Here is a 26,245-nt window from a genome sequence, read left to right as displayed (position 1 = left end):
CGACATTATCTCTGTATTAGAGATACGCTGCTTTAAAACAAACGCGTCTAGAAATGCTTTAAAAGCAAATCAAACATCAGAACGTAGGTAAGTTTAACATGGAAACTAACTAAAAGATGAAAATTAAAAAAAAAGGTAAAGAAATTTAAATTTCCCGTTTCCATATACCGATTCCAGGCATCCTGGACTGTTGTTCGAGATATACCCAGGGTATCGGAGACACAACGTTGACTTCGGCCATCCTCAATTAAAGCCACAATACGAGCAACATCCGTTACAGATGGCATTTTTTAATTTGACAACCGTTTTTTCATATTGCAAATACTCATAAATCCGTTTTCGCCTATGCCGCCTTGATTATTTACACATAAAACTTGCTGCCTGCGAAGCTTTTTTCCGAGACGTTTGTTTTAAAACAGCATATCTCCAATAGTAAAATAGATAATGTGGTCATTAAAAAAAAACAAAATGCTCACAAAAGATGAGGCTACAATGTGATTTAATTTAGCAATAGCTACTACCGCTCCTGCACTCTACAGGGTGTTACAAAGTTCGGGCAAAAAACTTCGCCTTATTTTTGTGCCCTGTATATGCTCAAAATAAATTCGGAATAAGAAATTAAGACGTAGCATCCGTTAAAAAGGAATTAATTTACAATTTCAAAAAAAATCATCAAAATCTAATGAGTGGTTCGCGAGAAATCCAACTTTGAAATTGGGTCTAGTTTTTAGTGGCCGTTTTTTTTTGCCGGTGAGTTTATATAATATTACTTTACTTCAAATGATTTTCTAAATAAAGTAATATTTTCAAAAAAGTCCTATCACCATTTCGCCATTGCACACACGGCAAAATGCTATGTTTAGCTTGACAAAAATCCAGATTAATTTTTTTTTCGTATGTTTATTCACACATTGTTTTTCTTATTACATTTGTAGGGCTAATTTTAAATATTATAATTTTTTCCATTGAACTAGAGTAGTCCAAGCGTTACCGAAAATTGATGCAGTTCGCACCTTTCGTGGAGCGCAAAAAAGTGTCATTTACACCCAGCACACCGCTATCGCTTCTTTCATAATCATTTTTGCATTGTTACAATCAAGAAGTTAAAATCATACTCTGTGCCCTGTGTCCCTTGAATGCTGACAAATCTTAGATTTGTGAAAATTGCCCTTTCTTAAATAATCTTTATGTTCTTTAATTCGAACATTTAAGGGTCTAGATGGTTCACCAATACAAAATTTATCACATTCACATGGTATTTTGTATATCACATTTTTTGTTTATTGAATAAAACTACCCAAGTAGCATCAATCTGACTTCGAACTAAATCTGACCTGAAGCGACGTCAGACTTTGTGCAAATTTAGGTTGGGTGCTGGTGATACGACTGGTGACGTCGCTTTCCTATTAAAAGTGACGTCGTTGGATCCGAGTCGGTAAATCCAACGATCTGTCGACGTACAAAATAACAACGTACCATTTTTATTAATTTCCCAACGTCGTTCCAACGTTGGCTTGCACGACGTACCTAGCCCGACGTCTACCCGTTGTCCGAATAGGATACGTCTCACTGATAATCCCTAAAGTAACGTCCAATTATATTTTGTTGTATTTTATGTTCATATTTTTAACCTAATTTACGTATCTCTATTTACGTCCGTAAATACAACCCATTAAGTAGCATTTGCGGCCTAATAAACATCATGAACATAACCTAATAAAAAAGTTTTTGTAAACAAACTAAATTTTTTTATTATGCCTAAAAAAAACACTAAAAGGCATTTAGACATTCATCTACATTTTACAGAAAGAGGTCGAGGCTTTTGCAAATAATAGTAGTAGTGATATCTTCCTCCGCCCACAAATGCTTTTTATCCGGAAGAGATGCTGCATTACATTGGTGCATCTTAATTTCATTTTTTAGCTTAGGAAACCAGCAGACCCAATCCTCCTCCCAGATGTGAGGTGCTGGTTCCAATTCTTTAAATTTTGTATATACTATCTTAAAAAGTGGCTGCCCATTGTTTTAAAGAGAAAAACAAAACTAAAATATAGTTGCACAAATCCACAAATCATTGATACGCAAAGTGAGGTTACGTGGCGTACGTTGGAATTATATACGTCATAATACGATTGCCGGTCGTCCGGTTTGATGACTTCGGTCGTGTGAGACGACTAATGTTGGAGACCCGGTCGGAATTGGTATATTGGTAGTTCATATTAAGTCGGACACAGAAATCCGCCATTCTTAACAGGTATCCGATTGTCAGCAATTTTAAAATCGTTTTTTGTTTTTAAAATTTATATTCACATTCCGATTTCTAGTAGAATAATATTCATAAGGTTGAGTTTGGAGGGAACCACAGTACAGTTTTATGATTAAACCAGCTAGAAAATAAAAAAATATTTTGCGAGTTACTTTTTTATAGAAATTTATTTCATGAATCTACCTAATTTTGAAGGCGCTCGTTGTTTTCCGGAGTATTTTAATCAGATATATCAAACAAGTGACTTCCGTTGACAAAACTGATGTCTGGATTAATGATTCAGAATTATTATAATACGAAATTAGATAGGCACTTATAGTTCTATTCGAGGAGTGATTATGAATCCATTTGTAATTAGGTAGTTTGGTTAGGTTTTTATGTATTCTTGGTAGCGAATATGAAACCAAACGTAACGTAAGTGCTTAGCGACGAATTTTAAGTGACTAAAATCCAACGTAATATGACGTTGGTAATTAGTAGAATTACATTCCCTATTAGGTCAGATACCGACGTCAAGGCGACCCGAATCTGTATTCCCCATTTAGGTGCAAATAAGGGTCGTCAGGCGGTCGAACCGACGTTGGTATCCGACGTCGGGTTTATTGAACGCGACGTATACCCGACGTTAGATAACGTCCAAATGCTACTTGGGTAGAGTGTTTTTAAATAGATGTATTTAGATATTTTAAATAGTTTTCCTGTTCTTTGTGTTTTTTTTTTTTTGCGTTTCCGACGACAACGGGAAGAGACATAAAGTACGTCTACTGCAATATATTTTATACTGGAACAGCAATATATTTTATAAATCGCTACCTATACGGGGTGTTTCAAAAAACATGTGCCATCTCTCGTGGGGAGATTCCTCTCTTAAAAATAAGATTTATTTTTCATATCAACATAGGTTCGATTCTGCTTTGTTTCGTAGGTACAGGGTGTTAAATTCTTATTATTTTTTCGATTTATTATTATTTTCTTCCAAGTACTTTTACTGTTTCGACTGAAATTTTGAGAGTAAAAGTTACTATAAATGCGGCATATTTTAAAGCTAAAAATGTGTCCACATATTCACCAGGGACGTGCATATGGGTTATCACTAGAATATTTTTCTAAAAAAAGCATGAATGCCACTGAATTATTTTTCTCTTGTTAGCGAACTAGTGTAAGTAAATTAAAGCCGATTAAAAGTTGTCTCTCGATATTTTGTCGATTTCGGCCTCCTTGATGAGATAAATGCAATTTTATTAATTTGCCTTGATCCAAGTCTAATAGCAATCTTTAAAACATTTTAGTATCATTAACTTTGCGAAAGTTTTAAATAAGTACTCATTGATTCCTCAACAAAAAATATGAAAAAAAGTTCCTATTATCATGGGTATGGAAATGCATCATTTTAGAGTTACAGGATGTTATTTTTTTTTAAATTAGTGTTTTTGTAATTATCTTAAATACCATTATTTTTTATATGAAATTGCTGTAGGTTGGACTAATAGAAATAATAAATAATGGTAATAATATTCAATAATAAATTGTGCAAAATATATAATTTATTAATTTTATTTTAATTTTAATTTGATTAATTGTGATTAATAAAATTGCGTTTATTTCATCAAGGAGGCCGAATTCGACAAAATATCAAGAGATAACTTTTAATTGGCATTAAATGGACCACAGAATTTTGATATCAAAAGAAAAAAAGTCAGAGGCGCACATGTTTTTTTTTTGGAAAAATATTCCAGTGCTAATCCATATGCACGTCCCTGATGAATTTATCGACTCTTTTTTAGCATTAAAATATGTAGCAATTATAGTAACTTTTACCCTCAAAATTTCATTTGAATCACTAAAAGCACTTGGAAGAAAATTATAATAAATCGAAAGATTATTAAGATTTTAACACCCTGTAGCTACGAAACAAAGCAGAATCGGACCTATGTTGATATGAAAAATAAATCTTATTTTTACGTGAGGAATCTCCCCACGAGATATGGCATATGTTTTTGAAACACCCTGTATAGAAGCAGCAGAGTCTACGTGGCTTGACGAGTATGTCACCGCGAAACACTCCTCTCACTCATTTCATTGGCTACTCGCAAATTTCTCGAATTTTTATTAATGGGACGCGTCGTCTATTTTTTTACAAAAAACATCGAGAGAATATCGTTTTCCCCCGTAGCTACAGAACGGATAGACGTACTTATTTCCTAACATTAAGCATTTTTTGTCCTTTAGGCAAATTTGTTTGTTTATTAGTAAATGACTACTGAAAAACTGGTCTCCGTAAAGCTTGTCGCTCAGTTATCGAAAACGAAACGAAACTTTTATTTCAACCAGAATTTTTTCCGTTCTGTTCGCTTTGTTTCGTTTCCGATAACTGAGCGACAACCTTAGTAATTCTGTATAGCACCGACGCACCCTCTATACTCTGTATACCAATAACAAATGTTTGTCAAGTACACGAGTCATCTGAGTACGCCATAAAAGAGAATATAGTTTATCAAAAGCCTGCATCCAAAAAATGAAAAAATACAGTCTACTTATAAAATAAAAAATGTCTATGGTATAGACTCTATACCTATGTGGCGGATTCATCTCTCCAAAAAAATCCTATACGAGTATTTCGCACTCGCATGGTATTTTGTATATTACATTTTTTGTTTGTTGTTCAGTATTCATTGGTTTAGTGTGATAAAATGGATCTAAGTGTATTTTGTGTTCAGAAAGATGTCCGTATCTAATATTATTTTGCTATCCTGAAACGCCTCGTATGTATGGAATTGTAAGTTGTATAATATTGTGTATTGTTAACATTACGGGTATTCTGTCTATGATTTGGGGTTTGTATTTCGTTTAATGTTTTGTCAATAAAAGATGCTGGATAGTCGTTTCTTATTTAGTATGTATTTTTTATGTGGTTTATATCTCTAGTAAATTGTCGTCTGAACATATTATTTTTGCCCTATCATATAAACTTTTTATAACACCTTTTTTTACACTTATACTGTTATTAGTGGGAGTATCTTAACAGAAAATTACTACCCGGGTGAGATGTCATGCGCGAGGGGAACCAATTTGCCAAGGATCTTATTTTTCGTTTATTGTATCATGGGTCATTAGGTAGGATATAGTCTATCCCTCGCTATTGGTCAAATTTGTAAGGTGGGTGGAGCCTTTACCCGAAAGTTTGGGAGGGATGGACATTATTTATATAAGTAGAAATTTAAAAATCGTTCAGTTCGACTTAGTCGATAGTTGATTGTGTTGTTGTGTGTGTTGCTGTGTTGTTGTTGCTGTATTGTGTTGTTGGATGACATGGACATGGATTTCGATTGTAATATCAGCTGGGTTGAAGATCAAAGCAACAATGAGGAACCTGGACCGTCCGGATTGCAAAATAATAACGACCCGGACACGTCAGATGACGAAGCTATGACGTGGTCCGAACTCCAGAGCTTCGTACAAACCGAAGCAGAAAAGCTCGAGCTAGATAGCAGTAGCGATAGCTCCATCTCTTCAGAAGAGGACGTATTGGAAGAGCTGGAGTTCATCTTACAAACTGCAACGGAGAGCAGACAAGTTGCTATGCAAACGGATTCCCCCGAGGAGAGTTGGGAAGATGTCAGAAGCTTCCTTGAAAGCGAGGTTTCTATGACCAACGGGGACGAATTTCAGACCCATAACAACCCGATTTCTCATGAGCAATCACAATCACACATATCCAGCCTGAATACGGACGAATTCATCCGACATGAATTCCGGAAGTGCGATTTTGAGAAAAATTTTAGAAGCGCAGTTTTGAGGCAAAATTTTCTAAAAAGGTGGCAGAATGAGAGAAACGATGTTGCTATGTGGTACTGAGCGTTCGGCTCTCTCAGCGGTGGCTGGCAGAATTTCGATGTACTATATCTTTGGTTCTGGACATGGATCCCGCATCGAGTTCTGGTGAGTTGACTTAGTGCCTACCAGAAACACTTTTGTATTTTTAAAAACTGTTTTAAAATTAGCGATTTTTTTCATTTTTGCGCGTGCATCACCAGCGCTATTTATTTAACAGCAAAACTTAATTTTGTTTGTAATTTTTTTTTATAATTTTTGTCATATTTTATAAAAAAAATTATACAGGTTGTCAAAAAATAGTGTATCTACCTTAGGCGGGTGATTCTACAGATAAAAAAAACAAAAAGTTCCTATGAACATATGTCCTAAAATGCTTCCCGAAGAAGTTACAGCCCTCGAAATGTTAAATAAAAATAATATAAATAAACAAAAATGAAAGAAGCAAATTAGGGCCTTGAAATAATTGCCTAATAATATATTTTGATTATTTTGTAAGATAGTAAACCGTTATTCTTGAAGTTTGGTACTCTTACAAACATTTTAATACCAAAGCGAACGGCGATAGTGTAAAATTCCGTAACAGCTGAAAGGCTACTTTCCATTAGTGTAGAGAGTGCTACACTGGTGGTACTTCTTTTATTCTTATAGATATAGTAATTTCAATAAATGAAAATTAAAACTAGGACCTTTTTATGTAAAAAAGGTGCTCTTCGTTTATTTCGAAGCGGTGAACGGTTTTCAAGGTAAATATCTTTAAATATTCCCATGCATCGATTTTAATATTAGCCAAACCATGAGATTGATTTATTTAAAATTAATAATACTACTAAATATACAGAGTGATTCCTGTAAGTCGGTCATGCTTTCGAGGAATGATAGGGGACGTCAAAATATTAATTTTGATATAGCACACTATGGGTCGGAAATGCCTCTTACGCAAGATACAGGATGTTAAAGTTTTTGAAAAATTAAAAATATTCTTTAATAGTATTTTAACAGTTGAAGGTATCGTTATAAAATTTCATTATAGGAATCTACCTAACAGAGACACTTTAAATGTGAAAAGAAGAGGTATTAGTTTCAACCAGTGGCGTAGATGTGATACGCATCAGGTATTTTTTTCAAAAAAAAAAAATAGTACGCCACTGATAAAAATAAAAATGTCGCAGTTTTTTTATTTACTCGGTTTATTTCCAAGAAAAAATGTCTCTTGCAACTTTCTCCTATCTAACACCATTTTGTGACAATTTAAAAATAAATAAATTTTTAACGAGAATCTTAAATACAGGGAATTATTATAACTATAGTAGAAACACATGTGCATCGTTAGCTCACTTCATCTTGGGTAACTTTAGTACTTTTTACTATTAGCTTTAAATAAATTTTTAAAAAATTATAAATTTAAACTAGAATTTTTTTTCTTGTTAATAATAAAATTCGTAGTTTTAAGAAGGTAGTTATAATAATTCGCATATTTAAGGTTCTCATTAAAAAAATATTTATTTTTAAATTGTGACAAAATGGTGTTAGATAGAAGAAAGTTGCAAGAGACATTTTTTCTTGAAAATAAACCGAGTAAATAAAAAAACTCCGAAATTACTTAATTAAAACTTTTATTTTTATCAGTGGCGTACTTTTTTTTTTGAAAAAATTACCTGATGCGTATCACATCTACGCCACTGGTTGATACTAAAACCTCTTCTTTATACATTTAAAGTGTCTCTGTTAGATAGATTCCTATAATAAAATTTTATAACATTTTATATAATTTTTCAACTGTTAAAATACTATTAAAGAATATCTTTAATTTTTCAAAAACTTTAACACCCTGTATCTTGCGTAAGAGGCATTTCCGACCCATAGTGTGCTATATCAAAATTAATATTTCGACGTCCCCTATCATTCCTCGAAAGCATGACCGACTTACAGGAATCACCCTGTATATACTACTATAATATATACTACTATAATCATACTACTAAAATCGACGCATACTACTAAAATCGACGCATCGTAATCTTTTGATGCAAATATCTTGAAAACCGGTCACCGTTTTGAACAAAACGAAGAGCACCGTTATTACGTAAAAAAGTTCTAGCTTTTTATGTCATTTTTTGAAATTGCTGTATCTATAAAGATAAAAGAAGTACCACCAGTAGTACTTTCTGCCCTAATGGAAAGTACCCTTTCAGGGCTGTCACGGAATTTTCCACGATCGCCATTTTCTTTGGCATTAAAATGTGTGTAAGAGTACCAAATTTCGGGAAAAACGGTTTATCAACGTTCTTAAAAATAAACTAAATATATTATTTTTATTTAACCTTTCGAGGGCTGAAAATTCTTCGGGAAGTATTTTAGGGCATATGTTCAAAAGAACTTATTGTTTAATTTTTATCTGTAGGATAACCCACCAAAGTTAGATTCACTATTTTTTGACACCCTGTATATTTTTTTAAATCGTTATATTGTCAAAGAGGTTATGATTTTAATGCCAATATTCAAAATGTTCCGATCAAATGTGAGAAAAATTATATAACAAAGCAAAATTAATTTTTTATTTAAAAAAAAGTTGCGTTGGTAGTGTACACGTAAAAACGAAAAAAATGCAAATTTTAAAATTGTTATTATTAATACAAAAACGTTTTTGGTAGGGCCTAAGTTATCTCAAAAAGAATTTGTGCGGATCTGATGCCTAGAGTCAGAGATATAGTAAAACAAAATTCTACCAGCCACCGTTGATTGTGAAGGTTTTGTGATCCAGATGTGTTGTGTTGTTTCTTTTTGTTAGCTTTTTTTGTGATGTGAAGTGATTGTGAATTATCTACCATGAAGGACAAAACTAAAAAAGTACACTTTATAATTTGGATTTTTTTTTCTGTTTCAGGAAAGAACAAACGTGGAAAATCTTCATAACCGAATGCCAAGAGACACATATCATTTGACCATTGTGTACTGCAAATGAGATAGCTTGGGATAGGTTAGGTTATGTTAAAATATTATCATTGCGGTAGTAAAGTATACATACATAACTTATATAAATAAAAAATAATAGTAGATATGTATTTTTTAAGTAACAGATTACTAAGATATATTGCATGAAGTAGTTCAAAAAGTTTTTTTTGCAGGTACTGAGAGACAAAGTTTAAGGGTTATAAGTTATTGACTAAAAGCAAAGGAAACAACATCAAGGCGACTTGTAGCTGGCCTATTATTAAAAATTGAACTGTTCGAGGAAGTCAAAAGTAAGTAATCTACTTTACACAATTTATCATTAATTTTTTTAAACAAACCAGTTAAAGCCATATTTCCTTTGTGTAAAAATACTAAGTATTTTCTATTTTTTTATAGATTGAAATACCACACGCAAATCATGATAGACTCGTGATAAAAGCAGAAACAAGGAAAGCTAACTATGTAGAGGTAATGGAGGCATTTGAAAAATTTTAAGAGAAATCTTTGACAGGTAAGACTTTTGAGAAATAATTTATAATGGATTATGCGAAACAGTATGCAAAACTTTTTATTAAAAATATATAAAGTTTGCATTCATTCATCGCTATAGAAATGATTGCCCCGAGTATGCTGTAAAAGCTTCCATTAGTAAACAGATACATATGGTATATACCGGATGGTGCATCGCCGTTGGAAACATAGGAACTCGAATGCTGATTTTGAACTGTGCAGATATTGACTGCTCTGTTAATTTTACAGCAAATTTGTAAATAGGTTTATTAAAGGTCTGCGTATGCCGAATACACATGTCAAATTTGAACAAATTTGGATAAGCCGATTTTAAGTAATTTAAGAAAGTCTGAATCTATTTTTAAATTAAAACTGAACAGGTAACAATGTAAAACCAGGCAAACGCAGATCTTTAAAAAACCTATTTACGACGCGACGTCGCCCTAAAATTAACAAGGGTGTCAATATTTGGACAGTTTAAAACTTGTATGGGATTTCCTATGTTTCCAACAACGATACATCACCTGGTAGATAAGTCTATGGGTGGGTATTGGTCAGTCTCAAGAAAATAATTATATTTGCCTACAAATGTGATCCATGAGGATTCTCTAACCATCGAGTACTTAAAATTCCTCTTTTTTGTTTTTTTCTCCTGTAATTCTGTGTCATTGTAGGCATTCTGAATACTAAATATTTAGTGTGTAAAGAGGTGATCCAAAGTCGTAAAACATCTTAGAAAATATAACTGTTTTCTGGAGTCTTCGCAATATCCACGATTTTTCTATTAATTACTGGGTACAATACAATAATCATAATACATTAGGTATGTTTATACCGGGGGCGTCTCAAAAGTGGCTCATCCCTATAACTTTTTTACTTTTTTAGTTAAAAAAACGAGATTTGGTATGTTAGTAGATGACATAAATTAGGATTGACTGGACGTATTCAATTGTTTTCGGTCACTTCCAGTTTCACCGGAAATGACTACAACTTTTGATTTTCAAATGGGACCCCGAGATTTTTTTACTTTATTCGATAGAAAATGTCACTCTGAATAGAATAACATATCATATGTCAACTTTTGACATTTTCGCATATGGTTTATTTGGAATTATAACTTGCGGTTCCTAACGAAAATTTGACTTGAAATACCAAGTGTGTGGTATCAAATTATTCGTAAAAAATGCTTTTTCCAAATATGCTAATGAGCCACCCTCGTTCCATTTGAAAAAATTGAGATATGATTAAAAAAATACACTTTGAGCATTTTCTAACTGGCCAGGACAAGGCACTAAAAACATTAAACCATCAAATCTATTTTTCCAAGGCTCTTTGATGAAGAATTAGTGTTTTTAACATAGCCATGGCACACTGTAGATTGAATTTTAAAATACAATTTTTTATTAAGCAAGAATGTCAAAAGTTGACATATGATATGTAATTCTATTCAGAATGTCATTTTCTATCGAATTAAGTAAAAAAATACCAAGGGTGCTATTTAAAAATCAAAAGTTGTAGTCATTTCCGGTGAAACAGGAAGTGACCAAAAACAATTGAATACACCAATTGATCCTAATTTATGTCATATACTACACACCAAATCTCGTTGTTTTATCTGAAAAAATAAAAGAAGTTATAGGGGTGAGCCACTTTTGAGACGCACCCGGTATAGGGGTTTCACAGATATTTCGTGCCATACCTGCAGCCTTCCCTATTGGATATTGCAAAAAACTTTATATCTAAGAGCTGCAAGGTTTCACCTGAATCACCAGAAAGTGAAATATAAATAACCAAGAGACGATCAGAAAGTTAAGGAAAAATTTTAACTTGTTTTCTCACTGTTTTTCAATGAAACACCCTGTGTATTTTGAGCTTTTTTCTGAATTTTTTTTTCTTCCGGTCTTAAATAAGTGCAAATATTTTTAGGGGTAGTATATTTCGACCCCAGAAACACGTTTATCAGGTTTTTTGACGAAACATTTTTTTTTAATTTAAAATTTTTGAAAATATTTTTTGGAATTTTTTTAAATTTTTGGTTAAAAAACATATCTTCATAATATGGTAACATATGTAGTAAATTAAATTTACAAGAAAGAAAACCCACATGATCCAATGGTTCTCAAAATTTAAGCAAAAAATCATTTTTTTAAATTTTCAAAGTAAAGTATTTCAGTTATTTTAGACTTATTTGAAAAACGGTCAAGAGAAAGTATGTTTTTTTATCGAGATCTACCAGCCCTGAAAATATTTGCACTTATTTAAGACTGACCCTGTCTATATTTACGTGAACCGTTTTTGAATTATTTTGGTTTAATCAATCTAACATAATACATTTTATCTATTTTGTGTGGTAGCTGTTGCACTGGTAAAACTAAAATAATACATCATCACGCAAATATAGATAAACTATAGTGTGACCAACGGATCTGTAGCTACGGGGTATCGGCAGGGGAACGCAGTTGTAAACAAAACACGCCCAATTTCATTCATAAAATAGGCATGGGCGTACGGTGTTATATGAAAATAATGTGTATCATAAATATAATTTTTTTTTTTTTTTGTATTTGACTAAGAGTGGTCCCATAGGGGACCCTCCACTGAGGCCGCGAGGGCCTATTGTGGCTCAGTTTCTACAAGCTCTAATTTACAAGAGCGTCAAAGTTCATCCTCAAGACCCAGCCTCTTAATATAGGCCGTTATGTCTGAGGGCGATATGTCTCCTAGGTCTGATAGGTCTAGCATGGGTTTGCCAAATATCTCAAACCTGGTCCTGCTCCCAGCGGGGCAGGTACACATAACGTGCTTCATTGTTTCATCATCTTCCATACAGAGTCGGCATTCGGCGTCTTCCACCAGTCCCGTCCTCTGTAGGTGAGATCTCAGCCGGCAGTGGCCCGTGTACACTGCTGTGAGCACACGCGTTCCATTCCTACCGGCCTTTAGGAGTTCTCCTGTTCTACGTTTGGATGGCCCTGCTAGGATTTTCTTGGCATGCTCCATTCCGGGACTGTCATTCCAGTCTCGGAATGTCTCAAACCCATTCACAGAGCCTGTCTCTTGCGAGATTTTTGGGAACGCTAAGTGTCGGTTCTGGCCCCACGAATGGCGCGCCTGCACCAATTTTGGCGAGGGAATCAGCACGTTCATTTCCCTCTAGGCCGACATGTCCCGGTATCCATATTAGCGACACTTTGTTCCTATTCCCAGTATATTGAGTAGTTTCTTACAATGAAGAATCGTCATAGACGTGCTTTTCGTTGCCTCAAGTGCTTTCAGCGCAGCTTGACTATCCGAAAATATGCATATTGTTTTCCCGGTGTATTGTTGTTCTACCAGCAGTTGCACACAGGTTTCAATAGCATATAGCTCAGCTTGAAAGATCGTGATGTGTTTTCCAAGACTGTGGTAGATCTCAGTCTTTGGACTGCTGCAGTAAATTCCTGCGCTAGATCCTTTTTCGTTTTTGGATCCGTCCGTGTACCAACACATTTCCGCATGTAATAAGCCGTTTCCCGGCTTATCCCATTCGTCCCTATTCGGAAACAGGACGTTGTAGGTGCGCGTCAAGAGTTGGACTGGTGGTGTAAGATCCGAGATCATTCCCATAATCTCATCCGACTGTAGTTCTTCTATTAGCGGTTTTGTATGAACATAATTGTTCCTTGGCTTCCTCGTTCTATATTTAGAAACCTATATGTAGCCCATCTCGCCTCTCTTTCCAAAAGAATTTGAAGAGGAGGTAGATCGAGTAGGGTTTCCATAGCCTTTGACGGCGTGGAATGGAAGGCACCAGTCACCGCTAAGCATGCTTGTCGTTGTAGTTTCGACAATTTATTCTTTGCCGTTGTTTGGTTGGCTTTCTGCCACCAGGTAACTGCATCATACGTGATAATAGGTCTGATGGCCGTCACGTATAGCCAGTACATATTTTTGGGGTTTAATCCCCAGTTTCTACCACAAATTCGGCGGCATGCCCATAGAGCATAGCAAGCCTTTTTTGATGTTTTTTCCAGATGAGAGGTCCAGCTAAGTTTTTTGTCCAGGTTTAATCCCAGATACTTAACTTCCTCCGCAAACGGAATTGTCTCACCAAGAAGAATGGGCATCATAAATATAATACTCAGATTAATAATTTTTTTCAAAAAACTTTATGCTGTTTGAATCGTTACTGTTGAGTTAGCAGATAAACACTAAAAGCTTTTATTAAAGCTCCCTTAAATATTTTGAATCATTTTATTATTGTGTTGTTAATATAATAGAAGAAATAATTACAGCTGGGGGTTGGAACCTTTGGTGTTACACAGCAAAATAAAACACTAAATCAGTACAATACACCAAAACACTTTTAATTTTACACTGGACCACGTTTCGCTAACCATGTCTGCCATCAGCAGATGATCAAGACTGAGTCTTGAGGTATATTTATTTATATATCTGTACTAACTATATTTTTTTCTATAATACATAATTTTAGATATAACTATTTCCAGCAAAAAAAAATCTTGAAAATAGTTAACTTTGGAAGCGCAAACAAAACATAATTTTACTCATCAGTAGATCTGATATTGCCTATTACACCAGATATGGTATCGCTCCGCCAGCAGTTTTTAAAGGTTAGGTCATTGTCTACCCATATGTTACATCCAAATAGATAATACTTGGCTATATTTTCGAATTTCGCGTATATATATTTATATCTCTCTCTGCAATATAATGGGCCGCTCCATTAATATTTATCTGTTATTTTAACATTTACGCCAAAAAAATTCATTTGATTTTAATAACCCCCTAAGCGTTTCCCTGCAAAAGGAAAATTCGATTCTTCCTGCAATTTTTGCAAAAGCTTTCTAATTGTGGGGACGAGTTTGAATTCGAGATAAAATCTATTTATCAAATTCCTGACCACTTCGAAAAAGTCGTTGAGCTTTTCGACAGCAGTCTCACGTGGTCGTTTCTTTCCAGAGAGGATATCATTTTATCGGGGTTAGTTTTCAGCCTTTTTTTTATCTTCTGTGTGAATTTTTTTATAGCCGATACGCTAACTCCGGTATAAAGAAATATCCGCTCAAGTTTACGTTTAAGCGGCAACTCAAGCGAACTCTCTGTAGCTTCTTCATCGCAAACCCTATTATGAACACAAGGAAATACACCAAATGAGATTTCATCCACGTTATTATTAACTTACCTATATAAATTAGCTATTATTTCTCTTGTCTGACTATGTAGCGTCTTACCCTTAACAAATTTATTCGTTTTAAAACACAAATATACGATCAAACTTGATATTAATAATTAAAAACTACGAACGAAAAACATTATAACAAGATAACAAAACAATAAAACACAACTTAACTATCAAATATACTAAAAATATAGGAATAAAGTTTAGGATAACCGGTATAAAATAATGAAATAAAGTAATAATGATCAAAAAAATGACACCGCCACTGGATATTTCAATAGTATTCAATATTCCTACTCTTTTCAGAAGAGACCGTGAAGTTGGGGATAAAGCAAGCGAATAGGAAAGGCGTAAAAGCCATGGCAACCGCGTGGTAACAAATCCTGTGACGTACTCGCCAATCATGTTCGATGAATAGGCGGCCATGCGCGGCGATGCCGGTTTGCCAATGATATCGTTGAAAATCTTCAACTTTCATAATAGGCAGATTATACAGAATGAAAGAAATAAGTTATTAAATAAAACATATCGAACAATATGAACTACGTTAAAATTCCTTAGTAATATACGTCAGAATATATGCTAAACACATTATATATAATAAAAATATATTAAATTTATAGTTCATGTCTGGCAATTTTGCAATTTTATAGATAAACGTGGCAATATCGATTTTTTTTTCTCGCATTCCTTCCGTAGCTACAGATCCGCTGGTCAAACAGTATACATATATCTGAAATCGGAAGAAAACGGCCTTTCAAAAAACTTAAAATATACAGGGCGTTCCATTAAAAAAGTGACGTTAAATTTGTTTCCTAAGTTAGTACTCTGATCGTCCTGTTTATTTTTATTTCACTTTCTGGCGGTTCAGGTGAAATCTTACAACTTCTACGTTTAAAGCTTTTTGCTATCTCCAATAGGGAAGCCGGAAGGTACGGCCCTATAGTATAGTATTATTTTATCCCATTTTTGAACGAAATGGGACACCCTGTACAATCACAGGCCGGTAAGCGAATCTGTTTTAGGTGATGTTGATAAGTTACCTTCCAAGAATAAGATATTAAAGGACATAAAGAACAATAGAGAACCTACAATCGATGGTAATGTGAAAAAGGAGGAAGAAATTCAAACTTTCACAAACTTTTCAAGATTTCCAAGTTCTAAAAATTACGCAATTAATGGAAAGAAGAAAATGGATCATCGAGCACAAAAAAATGGATAAGCAAGAATTTGTGCCAAACAAGCGAAAGATATTGAGTACTGGTATAGAGTTTCATTTATTTTATATATCTGTTGTATAAGTTGGTTTTGATGTTATTTAAGTAAATATAATGTATATAAGTTATTGGTGAAGGGTTATAAATTTATTTTGTACCACTGTATATAAATCGGTATTATTTTTATAAGTTATGTAAATTATTGTATTATATTGTTGTAATTATTGTTCTATGTATATTGATGTAATTGAAACTTTCAAAAGAGTGAAACTCCCATAAGTTTCTTGCAGTTTCTTCTTATGGGCAGTAATCGAAACTGCGGATTTTTCTTACAATAAAAACTATAAATTAATCTTATTAGTTTTAATATGATGCAATTAAACTCCCAAATTTTCCCAAAACGTTCCTATATTTCTTCATGAAAATATAATTAATTCAAGTTAAAAACTGATTTTAATAAAGATTCCCACTCAATTCAAAATAAAAATTATTTCTCTGATTTGTACAGGGTGAGTCAACGATAGAGAAAAGTTAATTATTTTATTTTCGCCACCTTAATATTTTCATGTATTTTAAACTTTTATACAGGGTGGTCCGAACTGTATTCCGGAAACTTCAGCAGCACATCCTGCTGATAAAATTAAGTAAAAAAGTTCGTATAAATATATGTTCTAAAATGCTTAGTTTTGGAGATACAGGATGTAGAAATTTCATTTTTATTTCGATTTTTTCCAAATAATGTATGAAGCAACGTTAATATTTGGATGAAAATTGGTGTCTGGGAGTTTTTTGACACGAGAAATTTGATTTTGATGTCAGTATGACTCCTGTTTGTAGAGGGCGCCACCTCCTTGTGTTTTAACTGTTTTGAAGAGTAATAACTTTTCGTCCGTACCTGTATATAACTACCGAGCGAAAAAATATATATCTCTGTGATTTTTTATGTAAAAAATATCTCTTTGTAAAAATCGCTACGAGCAACCGTTCTTAAGATATTTAGAATGAAAATAGTCAATACATATCATTATTGAAAAAAAATAAACACGTTGAGTAGATAGTTACTTGACTGAAATAATAAATTTGGGAAATTTTTATTTTTTTAAATTAATCATAAACTTTCCTGCGAAAAAATGATGATAAAACTGTTTCTATTGAACTTTTGGCACAAAAACATTTCAAATTTATGATTTCAGTCTAATAACTATTTAGTCAACATGTTTAATTTATGTCAATGATGATAGGTATTGATAATTTCGATTCCAAATATCTCAAGAGACATTTTTTACGTAAAAAACTTCGCATGTATATTTCGCAATGTATATTTTTTTAATCAGTAATTTTATACAGGTACAGACGAAAAGTTATTATTCTTCAAACCAGTAAAAAATATGTAGGTGGCGCCCTCTACAAGTAAGAGTTATATTGACATCAAAATCAAATTTCTCATATCAACAAACTCCCAGGCACCAATTTTCATCCATATATTGACGTTGCTTCATAAATTATTTGGAAAAAATCAAAATAAAAATGAAACTTCTCATGTCAAAAAAACCCAGATACCGATTTTTATCCAAATATAGACGTTATCTCATAAATTATTTGGAAAAAATCGAAATAAAAATGAAATTTCTACACCCTGTATTTCCGAAACTAAGCATTTTAGTACATACATTTATACGAACTTTTTTACTTATTTTTATCTGCAGAATATGCTGGCGAAGTTTCGGGAATATAATTCGGACCACCCTGTATATTGTGTTCTAGTGTAGCGATTTCGATGATTTGTTAAGCAATTTGTAGCTAAATTGTTTGACTTTTTAATATATCTTTCTAAATTAAAAATGAAAGTTGTCATCTGTCAATTATACGAGGAAAAACAAAACGTTGATATTTTTGTAAAAGTTTGAAACACCCTCTGGACTAACAAAGCAAGGAATTTAAAAATAATTTTGTCTTCTAGGTGTATCTTTTCTCGATATTCGCTCGGAGATATTCGCTTGAAGAAGACATTAACATTTTTTTGGATTTTTTTTCTCCTCCTTGATAGCGAGGCTTTTATAACATGATATCCCACTTATTTTTTGTTTAGAAATCATTATTATTTTTTATTTCTATTAATAAATAATATTGTTTTCAATCTTAAAAATATATTTGATGTAGTTTGTTTATAAAGGTAAGTAGAATTTTTTTCTTTTTTACTTCTTAATATTAAATTACTATCACAATGTATTATGGTATACAGGTTGTTAACTCAACAGTTACTTATAGGGGAACAGAATGGCAACACTGCCTATTGAGAACGCATGCATTATTGACTTTTCTGCCGACTCGTCCCGTCGCGTCATGTTGCCATGTTTCAACTATAAAGCTCTTGCCGCGAGTAATGAACAAATTAACAACCTGTATAAGATTTAATAGTGTAATAAATATAATAATAAATAGATAGATAGAATTAGATAATGTACGATGTTGTAAGTAAATATATCCCGAATTTTTTAAGACCTAAGAACTAAGTTTATAAGTTAGCTATAATAGATAGATATACATATATTCGAATATATTTTTAAAAATAATAATAAAAAACTTATTTAGTTCCCTGCAATATAATGAATGATTTTTTATACTAAGGAATTTTATCTTTAGGATTTTTTTTATATTGTGTACCTTATTTCGACCTATATAGACACTCCTCAATTCAAATATTTTAAAAATCTTGTAAAAAATTATAAAATATGTACTTTACATTCTTTGTATACCAAAATAAATGATATTTTCTCTCAAATTTACTAACTTTAAGCAATTTTAACGGCAGTAAGGCGCAATAACCGTTTACCGGTCCTGTATTTATTAATACGAAATTACGCTTTATTATTATACAGCGAGTTTACAAAAAAGTTTAGAATAAATTCCTTTAAAATTCAGGTACACGTGTTTTCTTAAAGCTCATGCCAGTCAATTACGAATTATTATTCCGCATTTTTTGCAAATACAGATCGTGTCAAAAAGTAGTTTAAATCTTATAAAATTCCAACTTTCTTGTATAAAATGGAATATCCTTTTTATATTCGATTTTTGTCTACATATTGAATTTTTGATAAATTATTTTTTACTTGCAATAGATGTATTAAGAATAGCTATAATTAAATATAAATAAAAATTTAGAGATCTTAAGTCAACTTTAGTCTTTTTGGAAGTAGCCACAAAATTAATTTTTTGGAAAACGATCTCAGTAACACAATAGATAATATAATAGGAAACTAACTTTTGTTAACAGTTCTAAAAATTTAGGATTACTTTTGAATGTGGAACTTTGACTTAAAGAGTTTTGATTTACTTATGTTGTGTTTTATTTATTCTTATGCAGTTATATTCATAAATGTAATAATAAATGCAGGAAGTTTCTTGAACTTGAAAGTAAGAAATAGTTCTTTTTTATATATATTTTTTGGTATGTGGTGTTTTCTTGAAAATACACTCTTGTTTGTTTTGTATTAACACATACCATAGGTATAGACATTTTTCACATACCATAATTTTTTTAATAAAATATTTTTTTTTTCAGTTTTATAGTTTTTTTTTCACAATATTTTGAACTTGTCACTCAAATTTTAAAAAATATATTAATTTCCTCCTTTGCGTTCCAATTGGACCAATTTATTTCTTTGTAAATTAAAATAAACTACATACTTTGAAATTAAACTGACAGACACACCTATGTCAAGGATTTTGTTGTTGAACAGACTATATAAGGAGTATCTTCAAATGTATTTATATTGTTATTTATTATGTTCGATTATCATCTGTATTCAAACGATATCTATTTTTGCATTACGTTGGTCATAAAAAATGCGTTGTTTTATTTTTTTTCTATGGCAATTTGTAAAACATAATTTTTAGTTTATTAAGTTTGCATGTTCTGGTTAAGTTGAGTAGCTATTGCAGAGAACTTTTTTTGCGCAAGATTTTGAAATTTCATTTTGTTAATATTACATGCATTTTTTGGGCAAACAATAGCAATTTATATTATCATAAAGATTATGGTTTTGTAGTACGTTTATAATTTTTTGTATAGATATTTCTGATGTAAAATTTTTTATAGAATTTTATTGTCAAATATTTTTTTCTTGCAGTAAATAGGTATTATAATTATTATTCTCTTTACCTTGTATAGCATGCCTCTTCTGCTGATGAAAGATGAACCGCCCAATATAGGTCTTTCGACGTTGCTATTTGCTGGTTTGTTAGTCTTGAAAACATCTGGAGTTTTTTCTAATACCTGTTTAAGCCAGTTTTTCCTTGGTTCTACGGGTGATCGTCTAATATAAAAATAATTTTAGTTTTTTAATCTTAAAAAATAATATGTATATCTTAAATAAATACAAATTCACAAGATACATATCACTAGGGTTTCCAATTTTCGAGATTGGGATCCCGTTTTGAAATCCCAGGATTAGAACCTATAATCCCAGGATCCCGGGATTGACTATCAGAGTGAAAAATTTAATTTAAAGAAATACTTAATAAAAATGCCGATACATATATCAACAAGAAAATGAGCTTTATTAAAATAAACAAAACAAAGTAACATTCATATTTAGTGATTAAAAAAAATCAATTCTTGTTATATAAAAGATAGAGCAAACAAGGGAATATAACTTTTAGATATTGACGTTCTGCTTAGTAAAAATAAATGATCTTTTAAAGACTAAAGTGTCATTTAGTCATAGTCATTTTAGATTGGGCATTTCAATTTTTCAAGATTTTCAAGATCCCGGGATTTAATATCAGGATTAAACATACAACGGGATCCCGAGATTTCTGGATCCCGGTTTGGAAACCCTACATATCACGTATCCTTAAACGCAAGTAAATTTTTCAATGAGCAAGCATATACATGTCAAATCATAAATTTACGTATACGTTTTTGGCTTTGAATAAAAAGATTAAGGAAGGAGCATATGAAAAATCTTAGATCAACCGTGACGGGCTCCTAAAATGGCCGACTTAAATTCCGGTTTATCAGTGCCGTTCTAATTTTTTTCAAAACGTGTAAAAATATGATGTAGGGTAGACTCAATAAATTGTTTTATTTTACATTGTAAATAAATGTTGGTAGTTATTAAAATTGTTATAAAAATATACAATTCTATAAATTAATAATATATTAAAATAAAGGCAAATTTGATTAAGGTTTATCACACTTAAACCTTACCGTTTTTGAAATATTTTCAATTTTATGAAATTGCAGTAAAAATTTTAAGGCTTCGTTTCTCCAAGAGTATCAAAGTTTTTAATGCTAAATATTTACTGAAGATTTATGATTTATGATTTATTGATCAGATATTGTGTTGCAATAATAAAAATTCTACTACCTTTTACAGAGTGTCCAAAAATTTATATTAAATAATTACTAGTTTTAAACGGCAATAACTTGTTTAATTTAAAAGAAACACCCTGTATATTTTACGTGAATCATATGCAGAATTTAATTGTCTATCAAATTGTACTATACCATTTTTTACCCATCTCCTCAAGTTTTCGTAGAAAATGCATTTTCTTATAATTTAGACCTCATTTATCACTATACCCATGGAATATTGACATTTTAGATTATTTTTAAAGATGTAACAAATTTTCAAAGAGTACAGATACTAATATTGTCGATATAGTTCGCTTATTTCATTAAAAAATAAAATAAAAAAATATAAAATATTTTTTGTTAAAGAGGACCAATTAATATGATCCCAGTATTCAAACTAGATTAATTGACTGTTTACGTTGATTAATAATCCAATTGCTCCAAAACTGAAAAACTGAATTTTGTGTGTGTATTAGACAGTGTGGAAAAAAGTAACACCTTATAAATTTTATTTAATTTTTTGACGAATGCTTATTTATAAAAACAGGGACGTTCATTTTCATAATTTATTATTATATTGATTTCTGAGCCAGTCCACGTTTATTTAGAATACTTTTTTAATTAAAACAATTTAAAAGTATTTAATTAACTAATTTTTGGTCTGGTTTGGTTTGGTGGTATATTTAATTGGTATACTCCTTTAAAAAGATTTAAATAGTTTTTTTGTATACCAATGGGCTTGCAATATTTACCACCTGTACATTTTGTACATATATGTTGCTTTAAAAAAATCTAAAATATCAATATCCCATGGGCACAGAATATCTAGCTACGCAACAGAAAAATACTCGAAATGAAAAAGCTAAAATTGCACAAATAGAATACTAGATGGCGCGACAATATCATAATCAGAATATAATTAGAAATTTTGAACTTTCGGTTTTGGATCGACGGCTCGTCGACAGCCTTGTAACTCGGCTAAATCTGCACAGTTGCCAGATTCAAAAAGGCATCCCATTCTTTTTACTGTGTATAATTAATGCAGTATGTTTTTCTTTCTATTCTTCTTTTCTTGTCAGATACACTTATATTAATTATTCCTTTGGCTATTAAAATAGTTTTAAGTATATTATTACAAAACATATACATTTTTAATATACACTACCTTATTACTAAGAAAATACCTTTAATTACCTTTAAAATTAATAATATACAGGGCGATTGATAGTGATATTTATTAATGCTGGAACGTTAGTAATGAAATATAAGTTTAATAATAATGGAAATAATTTATTATAATGCAGTACAAAAAATGTTAACTGACTAAAAAATACTATAACAACAAATTTCTTCCGTTTGCTACGTTATTTATATAGACCTAGGTAGATTTTAAAAAGTGACACAGGTACAATTAATAATATATTAGTTCGGCATAAAAGTTGCTGTCACGACATCGAACAACAAATTAAAATTCGTAAAATAAATTAAAATTATTAATTAAACAAATCTTTATAAAGAAACGCAAGTATGCCAAATTTGGCCCAATCGAACTCCAGGAAATGATATCATAATAGTTTACTATATTATGGTACCACTTTATATGCTTTAAGGCACCATAATATTGCAATGTCACCGAAGATCCGTAGTAGGTATACCAAATTTAAGAACAATCGAACGCCATGAAATGGTATCGTAATATGGTACCACTTTATATACATCACCGTTAGTTACGGTACCACTTTATATACATCATAGTACAATCATATTACAATGTAACCGAAGATACGTAGTATACCAAGTTTAAGCCCAATCGAACGCCAGGAAATGGTATCGTAATATGGTACTATATTAAGGTACCACTTTATATGCATCATAGTACCATCATATTACAATGTCACCGAAAATACGTAGTATCCCAAGTTTAAGCCCAATCGAACGCCATGTACGTAATATAGTACTATATTATGGTACCAGTTGATATGCTTCATGGTACCATAATAATGCAATGTCATCAAAAATACGCAAGTATATATCAAATATGAGCTCAATCAAACGCCAGGAAATGGTATTGAAATATGGTACTATATTAAGGTACCACTTTATATGCATCATAGTACCATCTTATTACAATGTAACCGAAGATACGTAGTATACTAAGTTTAAGCCTAATCGAACGCCAGGAAATGGTATCGTAATATGGTACCTCTTGGTACTCCATGGTACCATAATATTACAATATCACCGAAGATACGTAGTATCCCAAATTTAAGCCCAATCGAACGACATGTACATAATATGGTACTATATTATGGTACCAGTTGATATGCTTCATGGTACCATAATAATGCAATGTCATCAAAAATACGCAAGTATATATCAAATATGAGCTCAATCGAACGTCAGGAAATGGTATTGAAATATGGTACTATTTTAAGGTACCACTTTATATGCATCATAGTACCATCATATTACAATGTCATCGAAAATACGTAGTATACCAAGTTTAAGCCCAATTGCCGCCATGTACCTAATATTGCTATGTCATCAAATATGGTACTGTAGAAAGTACCACTTTATATGCTCCATGGTACCATGATATTACAATGTCACTGAAGATATAGTATATCAAGTTTAAGCCCAATCGAACGCCATGTATCGTAATATGGTACTATATTATAGTATCACTTGATATGCTTCATGGTACCATATTAATGTAATGTCAAGAAAAATAGTATATATCAAATACCGTATGATACAGAAAAAAACGGCGTCCAGTTGGCTGGAAAAGGACGATCGATGACATTTCCCATATAAATTTATATATAAAATGACAGCTATATTCATTTCATAGCCATCGCTAACGCCGTTTTTTCCCGATTATACGATATGAACTTGGTATGAACACAATCGAACGTCAGGAAGTCGTATCATAATAGTAGAACAATACTTATTATATTGTCGCCGAATTACAATGAAAATTCAGGATTCAATTATACAATGAAACGTCAGGAAGTGATTGTAATTTAGCTCATAAGATTTAATTCCAACTAACATGGCAAATTGAAAAAAACAGCTCTGATCTATTTTAATATGTTTAAATGATGTAGCAAATTTGAAGGTAGGCTTTATCAGGAAGTATTACGATATGAATTACACAATGGCAACACTGCACAAAATTCTTTTAAATTTTGTTTGTAGAAAACTGTTTTCTTTTAAATTTATTGCCCTCTATTATGTAGTAGCGAAACTACCGCATCAAAATATCTGATTTGGAGACAGACTTTAAAAGCCTGTCTCCTTTTGCTACCTACAATTTTATACATGTAACGAGGCTTCTGTTGCGTAGCTAGATATTCTGTGCCATGGGTATAGTGATAAATGAGGTCTAAATTATAAGAAAATGCATTTTCTACAAAAACTTGAAGAGATAGGTAAAAAATAGTATAATAAAATTTGATAGACAATTAAATTGTGAATATGATTCACGTAAAATATACAGGGTGTTCCGTTTAAATTAAACAGGTTATTGCCGTTTAAAGCTAGTAATTATTTAATATAAATTTTTGGACACTCTGTATAAGGTAGTAAAATTTTTATTATTGCTACATAATATCTGATCAACAAATAATCTTCAGTAAATATTTAGTATTATAAACTTTGATACCCTTGGAGAAATGAACCCTTAAAATTTTTACTGCAATTTCATAAAATTGAAAATATTTCAAAAACGGTAAGGTTTAAGTGTGATAAACCTTAATCAAATTTAGCTTTATTTCGATCGTAGAATCCAAAAATAGAATAATATACAGGGTGTTCCATTTAAAAAAATACAACTAATATGTTTTACTTATTTGGGACACTCTGTATCTTGTAAAAATATATTTAAAATGTAGCTCTAATAGTCCTTCAACGAACCCAAAACTTACAATTTGTAAAAATCTAATCGTTTAGCGACAATACTCCGTGTCGTATGTGGTGAACAACCCTGTATAGTCACTTGCTACCGAAAAATTATTCCATTATTTCCCTCGATTTTTGACCGAGATCTACCGCACGCTACACAACCAACTATTTTACAGTCTTTTTCAATAAATCGCAATAGTGTCACTGTTAATTTAAGTTCTACAGAATTTCCTTCTATATTAACTACCTTTAAACAACTATCAGAAGTAGAATAATTAATAAATAACATAAGCTCAGTAAAGACTGACAAATCCACAAAATTTCAAATCAAATTCAAACGTGGAATCGTCAAACAAAACTGTCAAGGATCCCCGCCCTAGGTAAGGAGGTAGTCTCTTTCTCCATCCAAAAAAATCCTTTATGGGTATTTCGCCACTGCACTGCAAGAAAAATCTACAAAATAAAATAGTTATTTTTTGTAAACACTTCTGCGTTAAACCTAAACGGAAGCTGTTTGTCAGAAGTTGTGTTTACAGTAATAAAAATTTGCCTAACAAAGAAAAAAATGCTTAACGTTTCGGAAAGTTTTCTCTTTTCGTCGTCGAAAGCAAAAAAAACGTCAACGATTTCTTGTAGACGTATCTGTTTTAAAAAGTAAAGTGTTCTCGAATAGTTCAATTTAAATATTTTAAATAGTTTTTTTCTTGATTGTTTATATATTTTTTTGCTTTCGACGACGGAAAGAGAAAACTTTCCGAAACGTTAAGCATTTTTTTCTTTGTTAGGCAAATTTTTATTACTGTAAACAAAACTTCTGACAAGCAGCGTCCGTTTAGGTTTAACGCACTCAGAAGTGTTTACAAAAAATAACTATTTTATTTTGTAGATTTTTCTTGCAGTGCAGTGGCGAAATACCCATAAAGGATTTTTTTGGATAGATGAATCCGCCACACAGGTATAGACATTTTTTAGTCCTCTTTCCGTCAACCATGCATGAATACATGAACAATCCATTAATCTTT

At 31.8% G+C, this 26,245-nt stretch overlaps 1 protein-coding gene and 1 long non-coding RNA gene across 5 annotated transcripts in view; one reads left to right on the top strand and one right to left on the bottom strand.

Moving 5' to 3' along the window:
* Positions 1–26,245, bottom strand: part of LOC115887473 (arf-GAP with Rho-GAP domain, ANK repeat and PH domain-containing protein 1) — a 275,480-nt gene that overhangs the window by 233,972 nt on the left and 15,263 nt on the right. For all 3 annotated transcript variants that reach the window (XR_004051086.1, XR_004051087.1, XM_030906917.1), the window contains exon 7: positions 20,124–20,277. Coding sequence is in view for 1 of the 3 variants with exons in the window: in XM_030906917.1 (XP_030762777.1) it covers positions 20,124–20,277 (154 nt within the window). In the remaining 2 variants the exon portion in view is untranslated. The remainder of the gene's footprint in view (positions 1–20,123; positions 20,278–26,245) is intronic.
* Positions 4,960–16,289, top strand: LOC115887482. Of its 2 annotated transcripts, XR_004051090.1 has the most exons (5): positions 4,960–5,042; positions 8,985–9,077; positions 9,226–9,342; positions 9,449–9,563; positions 15,770–16,289. It is a non-coding gene; the product is annotated as an uncharacterized LOC115887482 (long non-coding RNA). The 2 variants fall into 2 exon arrangements; XR_004051089.1 differs by lacking the exon at positions 4,960–5,042 and having other exon boundaries at positions 8,270–9,077.

This window comes from Sitophilus oryzae, unplaced genomic scaffold, assembly GCF_002938485.1.
Source record: "Sitophilus oryzae breed Bouriz unplaced genomic scaffold, Soryzae_2.0 scaffold_576_pilon_pilon, whole genome shotgun sequence".
Lineage (NCBI taxonomy): Eukaryota > Metazoa > Arthropoda > Insecta > Coleoptera > Curculionidae > Sitophilus > Sitophilus oryzae.
The sequence above is the reverse complement of the archived record's forward strand: the minus strand, read 5'-3'. Positions and strand labels throughout refer to the sequence as shown.